Raw genomic sequence first — 21246 nt, forward strand, 5'->3', positions numbered from 1 at the left:
ATGTAGCCACCACCACCCCTTTAACCCAGTAACTTCCGTGTTTTAGGTGCTAAGTAGATGGGCTCTAAGGTCCCATCTACACTGCCACATAATCCAGTTTAAACCACATAATAATGGTCAGTGGAGGCTCATACAATGCAGATCGAACCACATTGAACTGGATTATATGAGTCTATATTGCCATATAATCCAGTTCAATTCAGCTACTCTGTATCCTGAAACTGGATTATATGGCAGTGTAGATAGGGTCTAACTATTCTAATGTCTCCTGGGCCAACCCTCTCAAACCTTTTTTAAAAGCCAGCAGTGATGCCAAGTGATGGAAGCCAGTTCAGTTGTATGGCATTTCTGACTTCTTCCCACCAGCCAGCAAGGGGGGATTTTGTTGGCATCCTTGGTCCTGATTATCATATCCTCACTTTCTGGTGGGAGGAAACAGTAAAAGTTATCATCCTGTGTTCCAGTTACTCCACTGAACAGACCTCCATTGCTTGATGCAGCTGCTTGATATTATGGTAAAATGGGGGGGGGGGGGGATTTGTGATTTTACCAATAGTGCCAAGATCACAAAGACATATTTATACTGAATATGGAGTAGCTATGGATCTGCAACTCTAAGTTATGAATCTGTAACTGCAATGCAGAATGCTAGCCAAGGTTCCTTCACACACAATAATCTTCAGAAAATTTCTCCTCGCTGTGAGCTCCTGTAAGGCTGCAAGCCTTTTTGTTTTTGTTTTGCATTAATGGCTGAATATATATTGTTTATATTAATCTCTGGAAAGAAGCTTTTAAAAATGTATGACACGTTCTTTACCCCAGAGCATTGCAGAGGGTGAATATAGGAAATATTCACATGGCTTTGTTTCAGAAACACTGCCATTTTATTGCTCCAGGTTAATAAACTCCCATAACTTTAGAAGCATTAGTGGGGTGCATTCTCAGAGACTAATATGCTACATTGGAACTTTTGCTGTTCAAATAAAGCTACTAGGAGAAATTAATTACTCAGCATATCACATATGCTAAATATAGCAGCAGCCAGTTTTAGTGTGCACTAGAGCATTGATTGAAATCTGCCATTATATATAGAACAATTACAGATTCATACCCTTTTGTATGAGGGAAAAAGATATGGGTGGGCACTGTCTCAAAAGTAGAATGTACCAATGCTCTGTGATTTATGCCTCAGTTCAGTAGGCTTGAGAACAATTGCTTGGAAAGGTATTATATACATTCTGAAATAAATGTGGTATTAGCAATCCAAACTTCTGCTTTGAAAAAATAATAAAAAACAATGAACGCAAAGAAAATGATCTGAATCCCTGGGGTTACTTAAACCCCTCTTTAGAGTCTACCATGCCATCACATTTTATGTGGATGTGTAAAAAAAATTACATGAACATATTAAAAACTTAAAACTATTCGGTTTCCCGTTGCAAATCAAGGGCAAAATCTGGCAAATCCGATTTAGGTTCAACAATTAGACTGGGATGGATTGAGCCTAAATCTGTTCAAATTGTATTGGACATGTGTGGATCATTAACCACGTTGTCACACCAGGGCATTAAAGCGGGCAACCCCGCAATCCTGCTGCCTGCAGAATTCTGGGAAATGTATTTTAGGGTGGGGCCTTTTAAATTTTCAGCTACAGAGGTCCTCATCTTCCCAAACTACATTTCCCAGAATTCTGCAAGGGGCAGAAATGTAGGTCTGCTGGCTTTAAAGCTTGGTGTGATAACGTTATTAATCTGACTCCAAACTAAATAGAGGCCCTGTAAACCCGTAATTAATACAAATATACATCAATAAACACATACTGACTACTGCAGTTGACTTTATTCCTTAATTTTCTGCAACTCCAAGAGTTCTGTCATGCTTATACATACCCTCCAACTTCCCTGATTTGGCAGAGGGTTGAATCCTCTGTCACCCAACTTTTCAATTACTTTTAAAATTGTCTCTCCTCCTTCTAATGTTCTCTTTTGATCTCATCAGATAGCCACTGGAGATACTCCACTTCATAGAAGGGCATGGGGATCCCAGTGCCCCATACCCCGCATCTCCCGGCTCTAGCCGACGGTCATCAGATGGGGAAGCATGAGCATGTGTGGTGCACACATGGCTTCCCTTCATGGATTCTACAGCTACACGCAAGCCCTCTCGTGTTGCCCTGGCGGTGGCATGCAACAGCCTTCACCCATGGAGCCATCATATGATTGGAGCTGGTCGGCTCCATGGGTGACCTGGTGCATGCCGCCAATTTTAGACCTTTGTGATGAGATTGTAGGTCCTCACCTTATTTCAATTGTTCAAAAATGAGTTCAAAGTGCAAAATAATTTTCTCTCAGATAATTAAGCAGGGGAAGAAGAGAGGAGAAAGTAGCATGTTGACTTTCCCAGTAGGCTCAGGCTAAAGTAAACTTCTGTCATCTCTCCTAACTTGCCATCTTGACTACACACTGATGTTGCTCAGCCACACATGTACCAATCTGTTTGAAGATAGAATCCATGCAGCATTTAAGAATTCAGAATTATAACATTAGCATGTCAAAACCATCCCTAAGTAAGTAAAGAATTCAGTGTCATCAAAATGTTGAATGGATTCTTTAATTTATCTTTATTGCTCAGGAATGTGACCAGCTTCCTTAGAAGGATGCAGGGAAATGAATGTATGTACTAAAGCTGGAGCACTTGTAAGCTGGCTGATTAAATCTTTGTCCAGTGCTGCCTTTCAGCTTTATCAATAATAATCTTCAGATGTTGGAAAGAATTAAGTAGTCTGATTTGCATCCAGTTAATATTGCTCTACTTTTGCTAGACTGGCTTGGGTCTCTCTTGATTGCAGTCCTATTGACTTCCTGGTTGCTTTATTTCATGATGAACAAGATTATTAGTAAGTCTTAGTTTCAAGGACAAATCCAAGCAATGCTCAAATCAGTTTACCATGGGAGCCTGACCTTGATACATTTTGTGTAGGCGAGTGGAAGGCTTGTGAAAGAGATAAAGCATTTAGAGGAACAATAAATGTAATACTTTGTTAAATCAGAAAAACAGCTGTGCACAGGAATATTTTCATCCAGCAGATCCACCATACTCTTTAATTCTTAAATGGTAGCTCCCCCACCCCGATTATCGAATTAATAATGGATCATATTGGACTAGGCATTTGTAATTAAGTTTCTGAATTAACTGAAAAATGTGTAATAATGTTGATGAATAGCAAAGCTGGCATTATTACAGACTTGCTAAAGAGCTACCAAGATATGTCTGACAAGCAGCAGAATCAAGAAGTGAAGACACCCATCCTTGCTTTAAATTTGCATCCATGTCCTCCTCTTTCACTCATATTTCCACCCACAATTGAGGTTAATCTTTCACAGACCTCATCACATTAGCTGCCGGATTTGCCACAGATCGTAACGAATGCAGAGGGGCCAAGCAAGGTGCTTGAAGAAGCCATTGCCTCACACTTTGCATTGCCCAGCTCCCCCTTACCCCATCCCATAGGGGTAGGATCCACCACTCGGCTCCCTCCCCCCCCCCATTGTTGCCAATGCAACACAGGAAGCCTCTCGTATGCCACAAGCATACATACAACACTCCTTCTTCACTTTTGCCACAGATTTCTGCTGGAAGTAGTTTGACATCATGGGATGGGAACTAATAGGCTCCATGGCAACCCAAGTAGGACCGTTGTATGCTGCCAGATATTGCCTGTCTGATGAGGTCATAAAAAGAGCAAGGGACAGGATTCACCCTACATTTCCAAGTCTTGCCTTAGTGAATTTTCCATCAAATTGAGCATAGCCTCTTGCCTTGAAAAGAAGACAAACTGTTGAGTTGAGATGGGCTAAGACAAGAGAGGATATGCTCTGGGACTAAGAGCCACACCAATTTATTTCCATCTACTCTGGAGCTTCCTCATGCTGCCACAGTAACTTGTTTGAGTGAACAAAAGGTATTGTTATGGTTAGCTGCCATCAAGTCAACATCAAGTTATCGTAACCCTATGAATGAGAGACCTCCAACTTACCTTATCATTTACAGCCCTCCTCAGGTCTCTCAGACTCAGATATGTGGTTTCCTTGATTGACTCTGGAATCTGGCCATTCTGTTTTCCTATCTTAACAAGACTTAGCAAGACTTTTGTCCTTTCTAGTGAGTCATGTCTTCTCATGGAATGTCCAAAGTATGACGGATTCAGTTTAGCCATATTTTTGGCTTCTTGGAGGATTTCAGGCCTGACTGATTTGTCTCAGCAAAGCATTGTATCACTCTTTATCTCCCTTTGTGATTATTGGATAAATTTCTGGAGCAGCACTTGGGAGGAGGGGGGATTTGAAAAAAAAAGTCTTGGTCAAAATCATAAGGGGTGGTTGCAGACCTGGGTTAGTGATGGGTTTAGGTGGGTGTAGTGCACTTAAGGCTCTCAAGAATCATCCAAAGGGCTACATGCAGTCAACAGGTTGCATGAACCCCTCTCCTATACATATGAGCTCCTTGCTAATAGCAACCTATCCAGGATAATGAACATGAAGCATAAGAATATGTGGAACTAATTTACACTCAGTTTGACTATTATCCCTTTAATATTTTACTGCATAACAGCCGCTCACATAACATGAAATGTCAAGCTGTTCAGTGCATTTCTCCTGTGTTCTTTACAATAATGTGTGTTAGAGATATAGGGCCCTTCCAGACAAGCCCTATATCCCAGGATCTGATCCCAGGTTTTCTGTTTATCTCAGATCATCTGGCAGTACGGACTCATATAATCCAGTTTAAAGCAGAAACCCTGGGAACAGATATTGGGATATAGGACCCATCTGGAAGGGCCCATAGTCTTCTGACCCATTCTAAGATATTACTTCCTAGATAGGAGCAAGAATTCTAGCATTAGTAACATTTTATACAAGAAGCAAACCATCTCTGAGAAGCAAACTATTTAAGAAAGCAAACAATCACATAGAGATAAATATATGGACAATGGATCTTCAGGGAGACTATTGTCAGGTTAACAGGGACAAACTGTAGAGAAGTACCTGCTTTGTTGTTTGGACGAACGTGTTGTACATTGGTCTGTGTCTTAACAATCCCTTTAAGACATGGTTTGGGGAAAAAAGGATCCCAACCATGTCACATAAACCCTGCACAACCCAGTGGTGTCAGAAGGCATGGCTAAAGTCATTGGGTGCTGCAGTTTCATTGTGCATGATGTTCCCTGTCCAAAGGGAGCCTAGATGTATCAAAACAAGTTTCAAGACATCAAGTGCAGGAACACTTCTACAGTGGCACCTGAGTCTTGGTTTTGGGATGCTTATGCCTTCTGTTGGGATCATTCTTCGATTATTACAGTGGGATCCCTCTGTCTCACTAGCCTTTACAATGGAGAACACATTGCGAAATGTCATTGGAATAGTGTTCCAGGTCTCTGGGTCTTTGTCCCTCTTCTCCTGTCTTCAGAACAAGGGGGAAGGATCTCAGAGTGCAAAGATTGTTGTTGTTAACTGTCATAAAATCAACTTTGACTTATGGTGACCTCATTAACAAGGGACTTCTAAGTCACCTTATACAGACCTACTCAGGTCTCATCCAAAATCAGATTACAGTTCAGAACTGATTAGTCACCCCTCTTACACTGGGGTCACCAATGACCACTGGAATTTGTCACATGTATTTAAAGATAAACTGAAGCAACACAAAAATGTTTAACAGTGCAGGGTCTCAGTGAAATTTTCACCATTCACCTTCATTTTTTTTTCTTTTGCTCAGGAAAAGAGCTGGACTACACTTTGTAAACTCTTGCTTTACAACATGTTTTAACAAATTTAAACTTGAAGACTTCTTGTTTTTTAATTAAAACCACTCTGATATTTGTTGTGATTTTCTTGCAGGTTGTGTATAAGAACAATGATGTACGGCTAGAACTGTCTCGACTTGCCAAGCAAGGCGATCCAAAGATGAAGATCCATGGTGTGGTTGCATTTAAGTGTGAAAATGTAGCAACTTTGGATCCAATCACTTTTGAAACACCAGAATCTTTCATCTCTTTGCCAAAGTGGAATGCCAAGAAAACCGGCTCAATATCATTTGACTTTCGCACTACTGAGCCAAATGGCCTGATACTTTTCAGCCATGGTAAACCACGTCATCAGAAAGATGCCAAACACCCACAAATGGTAAAAGTGGATTTCTTTGCTATTGAGATGCTTGATGGTCACCTCTACCTGTTGCTGGACATGGGATCTGGTACAATTAAAATAAAAGCTTTACAGAAGAAAGTGAATGATGGAGAATGGTACCACGTTGACTTTCAAAGGGATGGACGATCGGGTAAGTTCTGACCTAAGTTACAAGAAATTGAGAATCTTGAATGTTTTCAAGATGTATGATCACATTGGTCAAACTACCTATACACAATATCTCTGGTGATGAACAATTTATTTAGCTAGATTGATCTTCAAATGGTAGCTGTGTAGGATGAGATCCAAAAGTACTGACCACAGAGCATTAATCGCAACCAGCATATATCCGCTGGACTTCTTCTATGGATGTGTGTGTGTGTGTTTATGGGAGGGGGGGGAGGTTCCCAGGCACCATCTGACCACAGACATTCACAAGGGAAAAGGAACAGCTTTTGCCTTTCTGGACTAGCAGTAAATGCACTACTGAGTATAGTGTTTTGCATGGCAGGGGCATCATTACACGAAGATGTAACCAATACTTTCTTCTGCAGTGATCCAAAATACATAGAAGGCTATGCCAGCATATTTTATTAACAGGATTGTGGTTGCAGTCTACCATTGGGGTCATTCTTGAATCCTCGCCAACTTTACCCTTATGTGGCATATTTTTGAGATAATAAACAGTGATTCTTAGTTATCACCATCACTGGAAAATTTGCCCAAGGTCCTGTTGAATCATAAAGAAATATCCTTCTTGAAGGGAAACCTATTGATAAGTACTTTTAGTCTCAGCAGAATTGTTTTGAATGCCCTGCAAAACTGGTATAAATATTTCACACCCATTCAAATCTTTAGCTAATTTTATTATAGTAAAATTGGTTGTTCACTTTGGGATCTGCAAAAACATGTCACTGGAATTTTGTTTTTTACTAATATTGGAATTCTTTTTAACTTACTGAATTCCTTCAGACATTTTATGCAAGTGAAACCCTTCAAATTCCCTGTGAGTGTTACTGTTTGTCAGAAATTTTACGCAATGCAGGTTTAAAGGCAATCAAACCTTTTTTTTTTTTTACTTTAACAAGAACAATAACCAGTAACAAAAGAGCTGGAACTGAAATTTTTAAAGTAGTGGCTAATTTGTTCATTTGTCTTGCGATATACATGTATCATGAATTTGAAATTCATATCAGGTAGTCAGTTCTGCACATAATGTACTAAAGCCAGTACATTATTGTGAACTATATGTGTAAATGGAGCCCTGGTGGTGAAGTATGTTAAAGCACTGAGCTGCTGAACTTGCAGACTGAAAGGTCCCAGGTTCAAATTCCAGGAGCGGAGTGAACGCCTGCTGTTGCTCCAGCTTCTGCCAACCTAGCAGTTCGAAAACATGCCAATGTGAGTAGATCAATAGGTACCGCTCTGGTGGCAAGGTAATGGCGCTCCATGCAGTCATGCCAGCCACATGACCTTGGAGGTGTCTACGGACAATGCCCGCTCTTCGGCTTAGAAATGGAGATAAGCACCAACCCCCAGAGTCAGACATGACTGGACTTAACGTCAGGGGAAAACCTTTACCTTTTATATGTGTAAACTATCATGAGATGATGTAACTCATTGGATAAAATGAAAATGTTTGCTATACTAAAATGCAGTAGGGAAAGAAGTAGTTGACACTACAGGTGGATTGGTTCAATTACTGATTCAACAGCTTTCAGTTTGCAAGATTTGAGCAGCTCAGTTGAGGACCAGGAATCTTGGATGGCTCTCATTCATAGAATGGCCATCAGTCAAAGTCAACTTGACATCAAATAGCTACAAAAACAATGCTAGTTTTTGAAAGTAAGCAGGACAAAAAAGTTTGATGTTATATATTTTTTGAAAGCTGTTGTCATTCTCATTCTTCAGAAATGTTTCACTATTATTGAAGTTACTCTCTGTTTTTCCTGATGAAGAACTTTTGAATTCCTTTTGCATTTCACCACAAGTAAAACCCACTGACAGCTTCAGCAAACTCATTGACAGCAAAACCCAGTACCAGCTTCAGGGAGCAAAAGTTCCTCGATGAAATGTCAGTTGTGTTACATTAAGCCTACTTGAATTTCCTTGAAAACTCATCAGCTGCTTTGCTTGAGGAGGAACCCAAAATGTAGTTTTAAATTTCTCTTTGAGTGATAGATCAGTCGGGAAAGTACCCTGAACCCTGAGTTTGCTTAGCATACTTCTCCTCTTTGAATTCAGTACACCCAAAAAAGATCTGTTCCTGCCTGGTAAACTTTGTATTACTACACAACAACTTTTTACTAATTCTTTTTCATATGTGCAGTCCTACCCACATCCCATACACACATAAAGTGTGAAAGATGGCATTTAAGTGAGTGCACCATTTTCTCTGAAAGAGCAGAATTCTCCTACAGGGAAGAAAACTGTTCCCAAACAGTGAACATTTTTCATCTAATTCAAAGCATTTTCCTAAGATAAAGAAAGGCACAATACTCAGTAGGATCAGTTTGACCAAGAGTGATTTCTTATATTCTGTGGTCTGTTTCATGTAATCCCCAAAAACAGAACAGGGAGAAGGGAACTGAAAAGCCAGGCAAAACGGATCAAGAGAGCCAGATTTATCAGCTACTGCAGAGGATGGAGTTAAGTCTGCATTATACACAGGGGTCTGCTGCAGGGCTCCTGGGGAAGATTGTGCAGTGTCTTTTCTCCCTCCCTAGCAACAGAAAGGTTCCCTGGGCTCCACCTCCAAAGAGGACCCTGCTGGGAACTTGCTTTCCCAGCAGCACTTGCATGGGGCAGGCATTGAAAAGTCTCTGAGTGCCTCTTGGAGCATGATGGGAGTTGAAGTTTTTTTCTCTCTCTGTTTCTCAGCCAATTTATTATTATGGTTGTATGGTTGAAATTATTTGTATTGTTTTTAAAATTTTGTGAGCTGCTTTGAGTCCCATCAGGGAGAAAAGTGGGATATAAATAAAGATTTGTTGTTGTTGTTGTTGTTGTTATTATTATTATTATTATTATTATTATTATTATTATTATTATTATTATTATAAAAGGCCTGGTTGTGTCCATGATCTGATTGGCTGAGAATAGACACAACCAGCGACTATTATTCCCAGAACCCTCTCTTGTAGTTTGCTTATTTTTAAAAATTGTTATGGCAAAAACTTTAAATAATTCTAAAAAAATCAGTAGATTGGTGAATAGTTCTGAAACTTGGCAGACCTACAGTTGTAAATGGGGTCTAAACCTGAGGTAGGTTTCATGAAGATAGGCCATAAAATGACTGAGGACTGAGCCTTTAAAGTTTCCTATTCTAGTCAATGGGCTGAATCTTCGCCGAATGCAAGACTTCTCCTGATTCGAGTAACTTCCCAGTAAACAGAATGAGAGGTTAGCCAAAAATGAGGTCAAAACAGCATAATTTTTGGCTGAATTTCACAAGCCCAATACTAAACATTGCACCAAGGATGGCTCCCTTTAAAGTAATATTCCCTATAGATCTGGGGTTTCCAACCAGTGGGTCGGGGGACCTAAAATAAAGTCCATGAGACATGCGGAGGAAATCAGCTCTAGATGATTAAATATGGTTTTCTGTGGGTGAGCAGATGGCAACTACTGGATGGAATATGTTCTGTATCAGAAACTAGAGCTGATATGGTTTATCTAATGCAGTTTTCTGAATCAGCACCCCAAATAACCAAACTGAATCTAAAGTTTGACCAAAAACAGATTTGTAACCCTTTTAGTACTAATGTTGGAGAGTGGTCCCTGGTCAAAGTGGTCCCTGGTCATAAAAATGTTGGGAACACTGCTATAGATGCTTTCAACAAAACCTCCTTTAACTATTAATTATGTACATGCACACAAATTCCTCTAAAAGACATTTATTCTCCATTTTAGCAAAGCGAGAATAAACTGCACTGAGAAAAGCCCTCCGCTTCAGCTCTACCCTATGCTAGAATGTACTTAAAATACATGCAAAACATAGATTTAGAGCAGATGTATCTATTATACTGATTTCAACATTATTTCCTTCTCATCAAGAACACATAGGATGTTAGTCTTAGAGCAGGAGTTCGAATCATGCACCTTACTTTTAAAATGCACCCCCAGGGCCAAAATCAGAAATTTTTTAGATGAAAAGAGAGAGAGAGAAAGAGAGAGAGAGACAGAGAGAGAGATATCGTTCTATGTTAAGCTACTTTGTTTTCAAATGGGAATCAGAATAAAGGAGATGGGGGTGGTGGTGATGATTATCTGATTAGTTTATGAAAGTGGTCCAATAAATGTGTCCCTCGATTTTACAGTTGTTTTTTTTTAAAAAAATCATCTGAGTTTGTTGTATTCTCTTTCCATATCAATTCATGAATTTGTGTCTTCATAGTCTACATTTTATGTGCATTTCTAAAAGCAGGCATTTTTTTGTTTGCTCACTTTTAATAATAATAATAATAATAATAATAATAATAATAATAATAATAATAATAATAATGTATCAGTGAATTGCTAACAACTGGAAGAACATACCTGATACAAAAGGATCCAGCAAAAGGAGCAGCACCAGGAAACTACAGGCCAATAACGTGTTTGCCCACTATGTTTAAACTACTGACTGGCATCATAGCTGACAGAATTCAAGACTATCTTGAAGAAAAAAACATCTTGCCAGATGAACAGAAAGGCAACAAACGGAAAAGCAGGGGCACAAAAGACCAGTTATTGATTGACAAAATGATTCTGGAGAACTGTAAGAGCCGAAAAGCTAATCTTCACATGACGTGGATCGACTACAAAAAGGCCTTTGACTCACTCCCACACAGCTGGATCATCAAGTGCCTGGACGCCATCGGGATTTGTAAAAACGTTGGCACCTTTATTGAAGACATGATGGAGCACTGGAAAACTGAACTGTTTGTTGGAAATGAAAGCTATGGACTTGTTAATATCAGAAGAGGAATTTTCCAGGGAGATTCATTGTCCCCTCTGCTTTTCATTATTGCCATGATCCCTCTGTCAACAATCTTACAAAAAAACAAATCTCGGCTACCAAACATCCAAGAATTCTCACAAAATTTCACATTTGATGTACATGGATGACCTGAAGCTATATGGGAAAACGGAAACTGAAATCCAGTCTCTGACCAACACTGTCCGAATTTTTAGCACTGATATCAACATGGAGTTTGGTTTGGACAAATGTTCGACAGTGGCACTGAAGAAGGGAAAAATCATTGAAAGTGAGGGCATAAATATGCCCAATGGCCAAACAATAAAGTGTCACCAGCCAGAGGCCTATAAATATCTGGGCATATTACAGCTGGACAACATCAAGCATGAACATGTGAAAACTGTGGTCAGCAAAGAATACACACAAAGGGTCAGAAAAATTCTCAAAAGCAAGCTCAATGGAGGCAACACCATCCACACCATAAACACCTGGGCCATACCTGTCATAAGATATACTGCTGGCATTATAAATTGAACACAGGTGGAACTGGACAATTTGGACAGAAAAACAAGAAAACTCATGACCATTCATCATTCACTGCACCCTCGCAGTGATGTTGACCAGCTATATCTGCCTAGAAGATCAGGGGGCAGAGGACTCTTACAAGTAAAACAAGCAGTCAAAGAAGAAGAACATGCCCTGGCAGAATATGTAAAGCAAAGTGAAGAACCTGCTTTGATTGAAGTCAAAAATCAGAAACTCCTCAAAGCACAGCAGACAAAAAACCAGTACACAAAAACCACACTACAAACTAGAGCTGACAGCTGGCACAACAAAACACTGCATGGAAAGTTCCTTGACAAAATTGAAGGAAAAGCTGATAAGGAGAAGACCTGGCTATGGCTCATGAATGGGACCCTGAAGAAGGAGACAGAAGGCCTGATCCTTGCAGCCCAGGAGCAAGCCATCAGGACAAATGCAATTAAGACCAAGATCGAAAAATCAGCTGATGACCCAAAGTGCAGACTCTGCAAGGAAACCGACGAAACCATTGATCATATCCTCATCTGCTGTAAGAAAATTGCACAGACAGACTACAAACAGAGGCACAACTATATGGCCCAAATGATTCATTGGAACTTGTGCCTCAAGTCCCACCTCCCAGCAGCAAAGAACTGGTGGGATCACAAACCAGCAAAGGTCATGGAAAATGAACACGCAAAGATACTGTGGGACTTCCGAATCCAGACTGACAAAGTTCTGGAACACAACACACCAGACATCACAGTTGTGGAAAAGAACAAGGTTTGGATCATTGATGTCGCCATCCCAGGTGACAGTCGCATTGATGAAAAACAACAGGAAAAACTCAGCCGCTATCAGGACCTCAAGATTGAACTTCAAAGACTCTGGCAGAAACCAGTGCAGGTGGTCCCGGTGGTGATGGGCACATTGGGTGCCGTGCCCAAAGATCTCAGCCGGCATTTGGAAACAATAGACATTGACAAAATTACGATCTGCCAACTGCAAAAGGCCACCCTACTGTGATCTGCACGCATCATCCGAAAATACATCACACAGTCCTAGACACTTGGGAAGTGTTCGACTTGTGATTTTGTGAAACAAAATCCAGCATAACTATCTTGTTTGCTGTGTCATACAACGTCGTTGTGTCAATAATAATAACTTTATTTTTACACCCCGCTTCTATCTCCCCAAAGGGGACTCAGGACGGCTTACATGGGGCCAAGCCAGAATAAAAACAATAGCAATATAAAACACAACAATAGACAAAAAACATGCACAATTATAAAAATGTAAACATTAGCCAATAAAAACAAATGACAAGAACTAATAAAAACATGGATTAAAACGGAGAGGTTGTAAAAGTAGACTGGGTAAGGTGCACCATATAAATATTGTAAACACGAGGTGACTGATAAAGTGCTGCAAATTCTTGGAAGTGCAAATTGGGATGGGAATAGACCCTGTGTCTTTATTAAGCATATTTTTTTAAAATGCATATTAAACCTTCCCAGTACTTTGTAAAATGATTTCTGGTTTACTCTAGCATAATGTGTAAAGATTATATATGTTAGCTATGTAGTTTCACCACATACACATTTTTGCACGTATTCTTTCATTTCTGATCTGCATTGCAGAATCCAGAAATGTGTGCACTATTGATGTATAGCTGTGTTTCAGCTCATATATAGCACCAGGAAGTGTGAATTTGGTAAATTTGCATGAAAATGTGAGCTAAATGTATCCCTTTTTCATCTTTTATTTTAAGTCTAAAGATGTAAGGTTTAGAGCCATGTTAGAGAGTCAAAATGATTGACTGATTGAACACATGTGAACAGTTTAGCCTTCTGCTTATGGGAAAGAAAAGAAGAATTTTAATATCAGAACCTTTGTAGTTAACATGCTGATGACATCTTGATGCTTTTGGCCCCAGTATGTTGGCTTTAGGTGCAGCCCTAGACACACTACAGTCATCCCTCCACATTTGTGGGTTTAGCTTTTGGATTTTTCACAGATTTGAAGTTCTCATTACAGCACTAAATTGTGGAAAGTAGCTAGCTATCATAGATGCAATCGCAGACAACTCTTGAATCTATCCAGACTCAGTGCCATCTAGTGGCTGAGCTACACAATGATGTTATCAACATGTTATTAATGTTGCTTCTCCTTTATTCTTCAAACATTCAACTACTAAGCTAAGTAGAATGAAAGAATGCTATATGCATAGAAAACATAGATATCGTGAAATACTGCCAAAGCTAAAGACATTGCAAAGGAAAACCTCACCACGCATCATACTGAAGAATATTTGGGACCTGGCAGTCAGGCAATAAACACTTTATTTTTCTCTTTTTGCGATGCTAGTAGTGAAATCTTTTCTGAGCTTTTTAGAGTGATTTCTTGATATGGCCCTTAGAAGATATTATTCAGGGTGGTTGGTTTGTTACATTATTGTGGATTTTTTAAGAAAAGAGGTTGACTAAATTATAAGGAGACTAACACATTTATTGTGGCATAAGCTTTCAAAAGCTTTAAAAATTTTAGGGACTGGTAGCACTATAACAGCGTTCCATGCAGTCATGCCAGTGGCCACATGACCTTGGAGATGTCTACGGACAATTTGGCTTAGAAATGGAGATGAGCACCAACCCCCAGAGTCGGACACGACTGAACTTAACGTCAGGGGAAACCTTTACCCTTACCTAGCACTATAACACTAAGCCACACCTTAGTGTTTGGTTAAGCTGACTGCTTTTGCTATTTCATTCTCAACCATACCCATAGCAAAGTGATCCAACACCATTAATTGCATATTAAACTGTGTCCATTTTTTTTCTTTTTCATGTAAACCTAAAATTAATTTTACCTACAATTCATCTCAGTAACTGTGGATCAAAAACCACAGTTGTTTTGTGGCTTGCTCAGACAAACAAAAAAATGGGTGACAACTTCTAAGGTCCCATCTACACTGCCATTATCATTGCATTGCTCCCTTACCCATCCCACGAAGGGAAGCATTGCCACCCAGCTTCCCCCACCCCCCAGCTGCCTTGTTGTTTCCTATAAGAAAATGAGAAGCCTCCCATGTTCTCTGGACCAGGTACATTTTTAAAGTGTAACTCCAGCCGTGTGTGTATGTGCATCTGTGAGTGTGTATGTGTTTTGGGTAGCATAGAAAAAGGGTTAACACCCCTGTGGTGTTTGTTTTGCTTATGTGCCCCTGTTCAAAAGATTTCACCTAACTTTCTGTCCCTGTGATAATTGGATTTTGAAAAATTTGGCTTGTTGTGGAAACAAGGATTGGTGATACAGCATCAGTGGAGATACCATTTCCTTGTGATAACTCTTTCAGGAATGAGTTTCCCTTCCCTGGGATAGATTTCTCTTCCTTCCTGTTGTCTCACCCCCATTCTTAACTATGGACCTCATCACATAGAGAATTGTAGTGTACTAGGATGCTTGCAGGATGCTGAAAGTATGGACCCCTTCAGAAGTAGCTTTACATCATCTACTGGGCTCCGTCAGGCTCAATCCTCTCAGTGTCCTGCAAGCATTTCAGAAGACATGAGTAACAATCCTAATTTACAGATTCAAGGTTAGACTTCTAAGTGGTAAACACTCAAAGCCTTAAACCCCAATCTTTATTTCTGTCACACATGAGGAAAGCAAATAGCAGTACAGATGGCCCTTCACACTCACATATTCTGCATCCATTGATTCAGCCATCACTAACTTGGTCATATTCCCACTTCCCCCAAAAGATTCCACTATGAAAATCTTGATTTTGCCATTTATATAAGGAACCGCATTTTACTATGCCATTGTACATAATGTGACTTGAACATACACAGATTTTGGTATTTTTGGTGAATACCAAGCTTGTGCACAGATTGGATTTAGAGGTTTGCCTTTGGTTTCTTCAGCTTGTTCAGAAACCCGTAACTGCGTGGGCTCCACAGCCATTTTTTATCAGCCATAACAGAACAGTTGTTTTCAAAAACTGGCTGCTTTCAGTTTATTTTGGTTACACATGGAGTGAGGGGAGGGAGGCAGGTGCTAGAAGGAATAGGATCCCAGGAAGCAAGGTTTCTTTAGCCCCCCCCCCCTTCTCTCTTGATTTGGAAGCAGAAAGGAGATTGAAATATGGGGGGAGGGGTAAGGTGCCAGTTCTCCTTTCCCGGGCCTCCAAATCAAGAGAGAATGGAGGGCTTTTTAAAAGGAAGCCCAGGGTAGGATACCTCCAGGTCAATCCCTCTTCCTTTCCTGGGAAATGGGAAGCCTCCTTAAAATGGCTTGGAAAACTGCCTCCTGTGGGGAGAGAGCTACGTGGGTCACATACAGGCAGCTCCTGTCTCCTCTAGAGTAGAAACAGCTTTCACAAAGTATTAAAGTATTAAACCCAGGTCAATCCCTAAAGTCAGAAGGGAAAGAATCTCAGGAAGCAGGGATTCTTAAGCCCTCCCTTCTCTCTTAATTTGGAAGCAGAAAGGAGCCTCCGCCAGGTTTCCTTTCTGGCACCTCCAAATCAAGAGAAGGGAGGGCTTTTTTAAGGAAGCCCAGCGTAGGATACCTCCAGGCCAATCTCTCTTTCTTCCCTGGGAAATGGGAAACCCCCTTAAAATGCCTTGGCAAACTGCCTCCTGCAGGGAGAGAGCTGTGTGGTGTGCGCACCTGCAACTCCTGTCTCCACTAGAGTAGAAACAGCTTTAACAAAGCATTAAACCCAGGTATCGTCTACAGCAGTGGTTCTCAACCTTGGGCCCTCAGATGTTTTTGGCCTACAACTCCCAGAAAACCCAACCAGTTTATCAGCTGTTAGGATTTTTGGGAGTTGAAGGACAAAAACATCTGGGGACTCCAGGCTGAGAACCACTGCTATACAGACAGAAGGGAAAGGATCACTGAAAAAGTGGTATTTTAACTCTGATGCTTTTAATACAGGTCTTAATGAAGGATATGACAAACAATGCCTAGAATGATGGAAAGGGGAGCCTGGGGAGCCCCCCCCCCCCCCAATAATGGACCAAATAGAAAATGAATCTTTTGGCTTCCCAGATTGAAAATGGATGTCTGTCCTCCCACATTTGGGAGGCTCCTAAAATGCATTGGAACCCCCACCGAAATCCAGGACACCAAAATGTATAGCAGTTACCCGGATTTGCACAAGCCTAGTGAATACTGAGGGCTCATTGTATTTTCAAAAATATGCCAAAATGAAAGTCTTAGCCATATTTCTGAAAAACAATTTCTTAGCTATCTGCAACAAATCCAAATCTATCCCTTTGGGATCTTTTGCTCTTATATCTTCAAACACTCTGTATGATCCGTATTTCTGCCAATGAACTATTTACTTTCTTCAACCATATTTATGAATGACCAATCTCTTTTCTGCTGATCTGTGTTCTCTCTGTTTTGAAACATTTACTCTTGCCTATCTGTAGCTAGTCTGCAAATCCACTGCAGAGTGGTACGCAGAGATAAGAAAGAGCTATGACATGTCTAAAGAAGCTTTCTTAATTTCCTTAACTCCTTGATGCTAGGTCAGCACGCAGGTTGGCCTATTCTCTCTCCTTTATACCTCTCATACATAATTTCTCTTTTCCTGACTCTTCCAGTCATTTATAATATTGCTGCAATTCCTTTGTTTTGTTTCTGAAAATGCATCTGTCCTAGTTCATGCCTCCAACACAGTAAATTTTGGTCCCAGAAGAAATGGGAAGATGTACTATTGTTGCTTGACTGGCCTTACTGCATCTTGGTGTTACCTTGGAGTTTCAACTACTGCAGAATAATCCTTCCCCACATAAGATGTGCCTAATTACCCCCAAAGGAATCATCCTATCTGATCATGGAAGCTCAGTAGGGTCAGGCCCGCTTAGTACTTGGACGGGTGACCAACAAGCAGTAGCATGTGCTGTAAGCTGTATTTTAAAGGAATAGCAAACTATATCTGATAATTTCTTGCATAAGAAACCCATATGAAAGAAGTGAGGCCACTATAAGTCAACAGGAAACTGGAAGGCCCAGATGGTCAAATAGCAGTGAGACAGTGTCAGAAGTCTGAGATCAGATGGGGGTACCAAACTTCTTCCCAGTTCACTTTCACTACAACTCCCTAAAAGTGAACCACAAATGTATTTTCATAATGTTTGCCTATTGTTCCAATTTTTTTTTAGGGGATTAATGAGATTAAGACAACTATTATCCAACAGGCATGTATTTTCATGCCAGTTCACATATACACTTCCCCCGTTTGGCTACTGCTTCTGTACTATTTTCCCCTCCTCATCACTATATGACCCAAACAATGGGAAGCCTTCCTCCAAATAGAATTCCTTTGTATCCATCTCATATATGGCACTATTACATGGCCATTCAGACTAGACTATATTGTTATATTTTTGTTGTTGTGTATTTTCAAGTTGTTTCCAGATTATGACAACCTTAAAATGAACCTATATGGGGCTTTCTAGGTTTCGGAGTATGCAAAATGGCTAAGATTTCCCAGTAAATTTCCATGACTGTTTATATTATTAAGGATCTCATCACATGGACCTTGAAAAGTGTTGGGGACCATCTTTCTAGCAAAGGGAATCATACCATTAGATCCCCAATCGTCCCATTTCAAGTTCTGCCTTCCCATCACACGTTTCTCTTTTCTAATCCAGTTCAATGTGGATTTTATACAGCTATGTGGAAGGGGCTTTAGGCCCCTTCTAGGCCCCTTCTACACTGCCCTATATCCCAAACTCTAATCCCAGATTATCTGTTTAAACTGAAATATATGAGTCTCCATTGCCAGATAATCTTATCTGGGATATAGGGGCAATGTGGAAGAGGCCCTACACTGCTATATAATCCAGATTATCAAATCAGACAATCCACATTATCTGCTTTGAACTGGATTATATAAATCTACACTGCCATATAATCCAGTTCAAAGTAGGTAATCGGGATTGTATATGGCAGTATAGAAGGGGTCTAAGTTACTGTTCGGCCTCTTCTCCAGTTCTTCACATGTGCCAATTCAGTAAATATAACCCCCCTTTTTAAATTAGATGTAATGAGAAGGAAAGTTGTGGGGTTGGACAAAAAAAACTGCTAGACAGTTAATGTGCCAAATTTAGTCAATCTGAAAGATTCTCAAGTTTGATAGTCAACAGTAATCACTGAGAGTTATAGTTTTACAAGGTTTTTAGCCTTCTCTGCCAAAGGGTGCTAGTGTTTCACCAAACTCCAAATGCCAGAATTCCATAGTAGGTGATGCAGAATACTGTCTCACCTTTCCATCTTTCCTTCTCAGGGTCACAAAATTATAAAACACCTTAGACTTTTGTTGCAGGCATATCAGTGGTCTTCCCATTGGGGAACTTGTGGATCCTTCAGCATGGCAGTATCTTAAAAACTTAGTAGGGTGATGAAAACAATAATGGCCATTTGCTCCAGTGGTACCTGATTATGTGTCAAAATGAAAGATCCAAAATTACAAAATGGGGGAAAACATATTTCCTGTTTTTCTGGGGAGGTAGAAAAATTGACAATGAGAGGGGTTGGGTAAAACACAATGTTAGAACTCTTCGCAAAAGGAAAAAAACAATGTATAACTTCTCGTGGCATAAAAGCCTTCTGTTAGATACATTAAAGGGACTGTTTATTGAGGAAATGATTACAAATTGAATTAGAATATTATAGTTACAAATGGATCTGCAATGTCCTGGAAAACAGGCTACATAAGAAAAAATAAATTTAAAAATGGAAGGAACCATGAGCAGTAGTAAAACAAGGAACATTATTTCATCTCTTCTAGCCCTCCATAGCACCAGACAGACATAAAGCACCCATTCACATAAAAAGAATTGAGAAAAAGGAAACCAAGACCAGGAACTTGGTCAGACCTTGGTCAGACCACACCTGGAATACTGTGTCCAATTCTGGGCACTGCAGTTGAAGGGAGATGTTGACAAGCAGGAATGTGTCCAGAGGAGGGCAACTAAAATGATCAAAGGTCTGGAGAACAAGCCCTATGAGGAGCATCTTAAAAAGCTGGGCATGTTTAGCCTGCAGAAGAGAAGGCTGAGAGGAGACATGATGGCCATGTACAAATACGTGAAGGGAAGTCACAGGGAGGAGGGAGCAAGCTTGTTTTCTGCTGCCCTGGAGACTAGGATGCAGAACAACAGCTTCAAACTACAGGAAAGGAGATTCCACCTGAACATCAAGAAGAACTTCCTCACTGTGAGAGCTGTTCAGCAGTGGAACTCTCTGCCCCAGGGTGTGGTGGAGGCTCCTTCTTTGGAGGCTTTTAGGCAGAGGCTGGGGGGCCATCTGTCGGGGTTACTTTGAATGTGATCTTCCTGCTTAATGGCAGAGGGTTGGACTGGATGGCCCACCAGGTTTCTTCCAACTCTATGATTCTATGATCTGCAGTGATCAAATGTTGCACATAGTCTTAAGGAAAGTCTGTTTGAAACATTGTTTTTAGAAATGTGCACTGCCCTCTGAATCCACAAATCAACCATCACTGGTTGAAAGAAATCCCCAAAGCAAAACTTGATTTCTCATTTTGTATAAGGTAGACAATTTTACTACACATTGGATATAATGGGACTATAGCTGCCATGGATTTTGGTTATTCATGAGGGGTTCTGGAACCAATTCTCAACAGATACAATGCCTCATTGTAATGTTGTGGGAGTGAACACCTTGCCTTAAATATTTTATTAACCTAACAAAAAATATGTAATTGGATGAAATAGGCTTTGCAAAAAATAGGAGAAAATGTTTTTCTATCATTTCCCCTGTTGGGCTTTCAGATCTTTATTCAAGACTCAGATGTTCTGAAACATTAGAATTCTTGAAGAAGTTTTCCTGTAGTGACTTCTTGGTGACCATTAGTGATGAGGGAAGTGATGCCAAACATAGCAATCTTGCTCATGTCGTTGTGTTAGTGGCACTTGATGTATTTATTACTATGGGTTGGATGAAGTTGATTTTATGTTATTATCTTGTTCTAATGTTATTTAATTTTACTGAGATATGTTTTAATCTATGTTGGGTTTTAATCTATATTGGATTGGGCTTGTCCCCATGTAAGCCACTCTGAATCCCTCCAGGGAGATGGAGGCGGGATATAAAATGTTGTTGTTGTTGTTGTTGTTGTTGTTGTTGTTGTTGTTGTTAGTTGATGTAATAGCTAATGCCAAGTGACAGTTGGTGGTATAAAATCCTCTGGTGAGCATGGCTTCTTGGGAAAGCAGAAGGGAGCACTTTCTTTCTTCCTTCTCTCCTCTGTTGCAGCCTAACATAATGGATGTTGCCAGGTCTTGGTTTTAGTGAGCAGACTTCTTAAAACCGAATTGCTGAGATAACAAATGTGATTGAAGAGGTTCATTAGCATGTACCTATGGGAAATGTATGCCTGCTCTGCAGTTAGTCTATGGCCTAATTTGCAGTTAAAGCAGAAGGAAGTAAAGGTTGGAAGCTGGAAATCCTGCAAAAAGGTGCTGCAAAGCTCCATGGATTTTGTCACCTGCAAGGGACACATGCATAATTGTGTCCTGGTGCTGCTGTGTCATT

At 40.2% G+C, this 21246-nt stretch overlaps 1 protein-coding gene across 37 annotated transcripts in view; it reads left to right on the plus strand.

The window, feature by feature from the left end:
• nrxn1 (neurexin 1) overlaps positions 1-21246 on the plus strand; it is a 1150439-nt gene that overhangs the window by 509570 nt on the left and 619623 nt on the right. For all 37 annotated transcript variants that reach the window (XM_062968862.1, XM_062968856.1, XM_062968858.1 and 34 more), the window contains one exon: positions 5898-6336. In XM_062968862.1, the coding sequence (XP_062824932.1) occupies positions 5898-6336 (439 nt within the window). The remainder of the gene's footprint in view (positions 1-5897; positions 6337-21246) is intronic.

Source organism: Anolis carolinensis, chromosome 1 (assembly GCF_035594765.1).
Source record: "Anolis carolinensis isolate JA03-04 chromosome 1, rAnoCar3.1.pri, whole genome shotgun sequence".
Classification (NCBI taxonomy): domain Eukaryota; kingdom Metazoa; phylum Chordata; class Lepidosauria; order Squamata; family Dactyloidae; genus Anolis; species Anolis carolinensis.